Source organism: Psammomys obesus, unplaced genomic scaffold (genome assembly GCF_907164565.1).
Source record: "Psammomys obesus unplaced genomic scaffold, mPsaObe1.curated_primary_1811, whole genome shotgun sequence".
In the NCBI taxonomy this organism is placed as follows: domain Eukaryota; kingdom Metazoa; phylum Chordata; class Mammalia; order Rodentia; family Muridae; genus Psammomys; species Psammomys obesus.
Window position 1 is genome coordinate 16588812 of NW_026593286.1, and position 6549 is coordinate 16595360.

The 6549-nt window shown below is 44.8% G+C and overlaps 1 protein-coding gene across 3 annotated transcripts in view; it reads left to right on the top strand.

The window, feature by feature from the left end:
* The window catches only part of LOC129684027 (solute carrier family 23 member 3), a 101564-nt gene that overhangs the window by 23689 nt on the left and 71326 nt on the right, over positions 1-6549 (top strand). For all 3 annotated transcript variants that reach the window (XM_055617112.1, XM_055617110.1, XM_055617111.1), the window contains exons 4-5: positions 2821-2959; positions 3984-4042. In XM_055617112.1, coding sequence (XP_055473087.1) covers positions 2821-2959; positions 3984-4042 — 198 coding nt within the window. The remainder of the gene's footprint in view (positions 1-2820; positions 2960-3983; positions 4043-6549) is intronic.

The window sequence follows — 6549 nt, forward strand, 5'->3', positions numbered from 1 at the left end:
CTGTGTACCACTGGCTGTCCTAAACTTGCTTTGTAGACCAGGCTGACCTCAAACTCACAGAGATCCACCTGCCTCTGCCTCCTGGGTGCTGGGATTGGAGGCATGCGCCACCATCGCTCACTGTGTTGAGTGAGTGCTATAATATGCATGTGGAGGTCGGAGGGCAACTTGAAGGAATAAGTTTCTCCTTCTACCATGTGGGTCTGGGGAATTGAACTCTGGCCATCAAGTTTAGCAGCTTGCTGAGCTGTCTCGCAGGTCCGGGATATATCTATTTTTTTTTCTAAGTTTTTAAAAATAATTTATTTTATTTTATGTACATAAAATTTATTTATTTTCTGAATTTTTATTTTATTTTCTTTTATTTGGTGTTTTGAATGGATGCATGTCTGTGTGATGGTGTCAGATCCCCTGGAACGGGATTATAGACAGTTGTGAGCTGCCGTGTGGGTGTTGGAGACTGAACCTGGATCCTCTGGAAAAGCAGTCAGTGCTCTTAACTGCTGAGTCATCACTCTAGTGCCCCCCCCCCATCTCCCCCTGCACCTCCCTTCCCCTACAGGAGTTCTGAGCAGTACCTCTTAGAAGCCTACTTTCTGAGGACCTAGGTTGGGACAAAGCACCAGCTTGGGATGTGCCAGGTGACAAAAATAAGTGACGGTTATCTACAGCTGGACTAGGCTCTGGCCTTCCACCCTGTGCCAGGACACCTACATTTCTTGGCTCCTGGTATTAGAAGCTGCTGCCCTTATCTGCCCACCCATACCTCCACATCCAGTCTTTCTCCTCTTCTGATCAATCTTTAGCTGCCACACAAGCAGCGCTTTTAGTTTTCTGTGGACACGTGACGTGAAGTGAAAACATAGGCACCTGGGCAGTCGTCCCCTGGGACCCTGACACAGCTGAGTCTGCCTGGCTCCTCTGATGGCTACCTTTTCCTTATATCAAGCCCGTGATGGGGTATCTTGTATAAAGTGCTCCTTTTTTTTTTTGATCTAGCCAGGAACGAACATACGATTGCCAGCAAGGCAAATCTGGCCTGCTGCCTGCTTTTGTAGAGTTATATTGGAGTACAGCCACCTCATTTGTTTACATATTGTCTGTGGCTGCTCTCGCGTGCCGCCACAGCGAAGTTGTGTACTTGCGGCAGAGACTCTGTGGGCCACAAAGCTGAAAATATTAACTATCTGGCTCTTTCCGAGAAGAGCTTGCCGACCCCACCCCCACCCCACCTGCAGTCTAGGGCATCTCCTTTTGCTTAGCGTCTCCTTTAGTTCATGCCATTGGCGGAAGTGAAAGAAGCGCGGCTGAGGTCCTCTAGCCACTGGCTACTGTGTGCTTTGCATAGGTGACTTAGGTTATTCTGTATGCTGTCTCTTATTGCATGAGTGCTCAGTATAGCTGCACTGTAACAAAGCTACACCTGTGTCCTTCTGTGTGGCGTGGGCTCAGGAACTGGCTTGCTCTTTTTTTAAAATTTTTATAATAACTTTAAATTCTGTGTTTGTAAGAGCAGGTTGAAACTTTGACCACTTATCAGTCCCGAAATGGTTCTTTTTTAAAAAAATATTTGTTTATTTATTTCTTCTATGTAGATGAATGCTCTATCTGCATGTACATCTGCATGCCAGAAGAGGGCTTCAGATCACATTATAGATGGTTGTGAGCCACCATGTGGTTCCTGGGAATTGAACACAGGACCTCTGGAAGAGCAGAGAGTGCGCTTAACCACTGAGCCATCTCTCCAGCCCCTGAAATGGTTCTTAATAAATATCTGATTGAGTTTGATTGCTTTCTGCTTTTTTGTTTTTGTTTTTGTTTTTTTGAGACAGGGTGTCCTGGAACTCAACATGTAGACCAGGCTGACCTTGAACTCACAGAGATTCCACCTGCCTTTGTCCCCCAAGTGCTGGGATTAAAGGGGTGTGCCACCACCACCTGCTCTTACAGGTGATCACTTTCCACTGTCTGGTGCCTTTTTTGTTCTCCTGCTGGTGAACTGTTTCAGCCACATCTGTTTCTTGAGGATTCCTTGCCTCTTCTGAGCTTATCAGCTGTTGAAAGCTGAGTCAGCACTCCCTCTTCTCAACTAGAGCATCCTTTTTCTTTTTACTGACCTATTTTAAAATTTTTTCTTTTATCTGTGTATGTGTATGGCTGTTTTGCCTGCATGTATGTCTAGGCATCATGGGCCTGTGGAAGCCAGAAGAGAGCGCCTGACCTCTGAGCCAGAATTACAGACAGTTGTGGGCTGTCATCTGAGTGCTGGGAATAGAACCCGTCTTCAAGAAGAGCAGCCTGTGTTCTTAATCACTGAGCAATCTCTCCAGCCCCTATATAGTCATTCTCAACCTATGTGTTGTGACCCCTTTGGGGCTCGCATATCAGATATTTACATCACAATTCATAACAGTAGCAAAATTACAGTTCTGAACTAGCAATGGAATAATTTTCTGGTTGGGGTCACTACGACATGAGGAACTTTATTAAAAGGGTCACAGCATTAGGAAGGTCAAGAACCACTGCCCTGTATCTTTTTCTTTAAATCAGAACTGTAGATATTTCTGTCCACCTACATTCTTGTTTTATCCTTCCCATTCCGTATCTGGGCCATGAAGAAAACCCCTGAGTCTCTTTAATATGTAAATTTAACTATTTATATTGGTATTTATATTCATGTAAATGAATTGCTTGTCCATGAAATTGAAAGTCCCCCTGAAGATGTGTGTTCTTGAGTAGTTTTCTTCTACTAGCTAGTGCAGTGTTTGGCAGTACTTTGAGAGCATATGTTGGCTAATTGATACTGCTTCTTCATCAAAGGTCTCTCAGCATTTGATTCGTCCTCTGATGGGTGTGAGCCTGGCATTGCAGTGCCATGTGAGGGAGCTAGCCACATTGCTTCGGATGAAGGACCTTGAGATCCAGGCCTACCAGGAGAGCGGGGCTGTGCTGAGTCGAAGTAAGCGGGCATTCTTCTTGGAGGAATGGGTGGCGAGGTTACAGGACAGCTAAGAGTCTTAGAAAACAGGCAACATAATCTGCATTAAAAGTACTCATTGAGCTGGACATGGTGGCGTCTGTAATCCTAGTACTCTGGGAGGCAGAGGCAGGTGGATTGCTGTGAGTTTGAGGGCAGCCTGGTCCACAAAGTGAGTCCAGGACAGCAAAGGCTGCACAGAGAAACCCTGTCTTGAAAAACCAAAAACCAAACCAAAACAAAACCCAACCAACCCAACCAACTAAACAAAAAAACCTCCTTGACCTGGAGGTGGCGGTATGGATCAGCTGGTGGGTGCTTGCTTAGCATACACCAACTCCTGGGTTTGATTTTTAGAACTGTATAAATGGGAGAGTTGCCATGTGTATATGATCCCAGCACTCAGGAGGTAGAGACAGAATGGCATCCTTGGCTACACAGCAAGTTTAAAGCTAGCCTGGGGTACATTAAATCTTGTCTCAAACAAAACAAAACAAAGAAACCTCAAACAACAACATTTTGTCTTGCAGGATTGGTACTAGGAACGCTAGTATCTGGGGACTTGATACCAGGTGTCCCCTCTGACTTTCTCAGGTACCTTTCTGGGGCCCATGTGGCCAGTAGAAGCCATAACCAAGTCTAGGCATGTCCTAGGCAGTGATGAGGAAAGACTTTGGAAAGGGTCTCCAAAACTGTATTATCAAAATGTGGACTCTAGGGCTGAGGAGCACCTGTAGAAGAGTAAAAGTTCTACACAGCCTTTGCCACCGTGGCAGGAAAATCTTCTAGAGCAAATGCTACTGCTGAATCATTGTTGCTAATTATCTCCATTTTGTCCATCTGTCCACATTGCCTCAACCTTCCTCTCACCGGCCGAGGCCTCTGTTTGCTATCAGATCACTGACTTCTTTCCCTAGAAGTCCTGGACTCTCTTTCTGATCTTCTGATAGGTATGAAGCTCATCGTTAGGCTCACGTTTTCTTTCTCTATCTCTTCTTAATTACAGGTCGGTTGAAGACAGAGCCATTTGAAGAAAATTCTTTCTTGGAACAGTTTATGGTAGAGGTAGGGTATTTGTTATTTCCTTTCCCTTCTATAAATTTGGGCAGAGTGCCTGGGTGGCAACCTGCATTTTGGGGGTTACATGGCTTGTGTGGTTGGAAAGTCCTTTGCCTGAAAAAGTTGCCTGTGGAAAGTTTGATGAAGTTTGAGATGTGTGTAGAGAAGGTGGAGGAAAGCGTGAAAAAGGTGAGAGTAGGCTTTTCCTACTCAAAAGCTCTGTGACGGCAGCAAGCGGGGTGCCCTTTAGGATTCTTTAACCTTGGGAAGGTCGCTTGGCCAGTTTTACTTCTGCTCGCTGAGATCTGGATTGGTAAAAGGTGGTCTTCCTTGTCTACTTCCTTTAGCATCTAGCAGTAGAGGAAGACGTAAAAGGCTCAGAACTACCATTCAGGGACTGTCTTGTGGGCACAGCACGCTGTGGAAAATCACAGTGTTTATACAAAGGGACTGGCACAGGAATGAATGGGGAGTAGATAATTGTGGCCTGTCAGAAGCTTCTGCCTAGGCTTCCCTTCTAAGGATTGAACTTGGCCAAAAGAAATACCCACTGGATGCCAACCAGTGGGAGTATTAATAATGTGACCTTTGATAATACCAGTCAATATTGGTCTTTCCCTTCTCGACTCTTCTGGAACTTCTTGGTTATGTGGGTCGTGCCTTGGTATTGTTGCTCCATTTTAAAGTCGTACCTGTTAGGGATACTGCTACTTTCTGATGAAAGTAGACAGTGCTTTTATAATGCTGTATATGGACTGTTCGTTTCTGTTTTGCCGTCTAGACTAATTGTAAGCGTTTTTTGTGGACAAAGTCTACATTTCATACTTCTCTTGAATTGGAAAGTTAGCATTTCCCTCCCCCCCCCCATAGGGGGAGGCATGAAGTGAATGTTCTTGAGTGAGAGCTTTCTCTTCTTCCTCTGAGCAGTGGCTGAGCTCTCAGATGCAGATTCTTAACACTAAGAGAAAAATCATGAGGTGGGTGCTTTGCCCTTGTCCTGGAGCACTCATGCTCTGCAGGAGGAGGAGGAGCAGTCACACCCGGTGAAGTCTTGGCGCTAAGTAGGGGTTAACGTATTTATTGTGTGTATGTGTGAATGGTGTGCGTGAGCGGGGGCACACATGTAGCGCGACTTTCAAAAGTTGCTTCTCCCCTTCCCACGTGGTTTCCTGTGGTTTGTGCGGGAACTGCTTCCACCCAGTGATCTGTCTTGCCGGCCCCAGGTGTTAATCTTTGTTTGGGGGAAAGAGATACTATTAAACCAGAACTCAGAGATTCTCTAGGTCACTTCTCTCTCAGTGGCCTCTCTCTATTAAGTTGAGCATGAAAGGAGGTTAATGTAGTTCAGGGAGGATGTGCTAGTTCCCTGCCTCAGGGACTCAGTGAAGTGGAGGAGCGGAGCTAATTTACCTGCCTCCCACCTCTCCAGCCTAACTTTTACATGTTTTACCCTGCGTGCTTCCTGTGTCAGCCATGTGGGATGACTGTTATCTTTCCTAAATGCTGTCTTCTCTTGCCTGGATCTTTGCACACATTCCTCCCATTGTCAGAAATGTCCAGTTCCTTCTCCTTATCTACCCTGTACACATCTATTCATCCTTTCAAGCATTAGCTTCAGCTTCTTGGAGGACCTTTCTAGATCTTCCTTGGAAGGGTAATCCTTCCCTGGGACTGAAGGGCTGTGGTTTATATCTCTACTTTGCCACTCACTGTTTTATATGTCTGCAAGACTGTAGCTCTCTTTTGCACTGACCTGTGAACATGTCTGAGAGCAAGGACTTGATGAATGCATTTCTATATCCTTTGTATGTGTGGTAGTGGCTAAAGTAATAGGGTCTCAATAAGTTTTTTGAATGAATATTTTGATACACATACGACAGGAGGATCTTGTGAAAATTGTGGCAATGTGTCCCACGATACAGTGTTGCCTATTAGAGTTGTATTTGTGGATGTCTGTTATTTTCAAGGTTTATTTTTACAGCCTGGAACAAATCACTTCCCTCAGAACAGTGATTATCTCATTTGTGAAATTGAAGGCTTATCTTTTTAATGATGTTGTGGAAAGAGATCCCTGCAGAATGGTAGGAGAAAGGATGTAGAATCAGGTGTCACCCCAAGAAGGGTGATGTGTGTGTGTAAAAATAAAAGCTGCTCAGATAAGGTACTACATGCCTGGAATCCAAGTTCTCAGGAATCTAAGGTAGGAGGACCAGAAGTTAGAGGCAGCCTGGGCTATTTTGTGGATTTAAGGCCAATCCTGGCTACTTAGTGAAAACCTATCGTTAAAAAGATAATAGTAAACTGGGTGTGGTGGTACACACCTGTAATCCCAGCACTCAGGGAGGCAGGCAGGTGGATCACTTGAGTTCGAGGCCAGCCTGGTCTACAAAGCTAGTCCAGGACAGCCAAGGCTACACAGAGAAACCCTGTCTTGAAAAACAAACAGTAAAGTTTGTTTTTACTGTAAAAATAAAATAAAATAAAATAAAATAAAATAAAATAAAATAAAATAA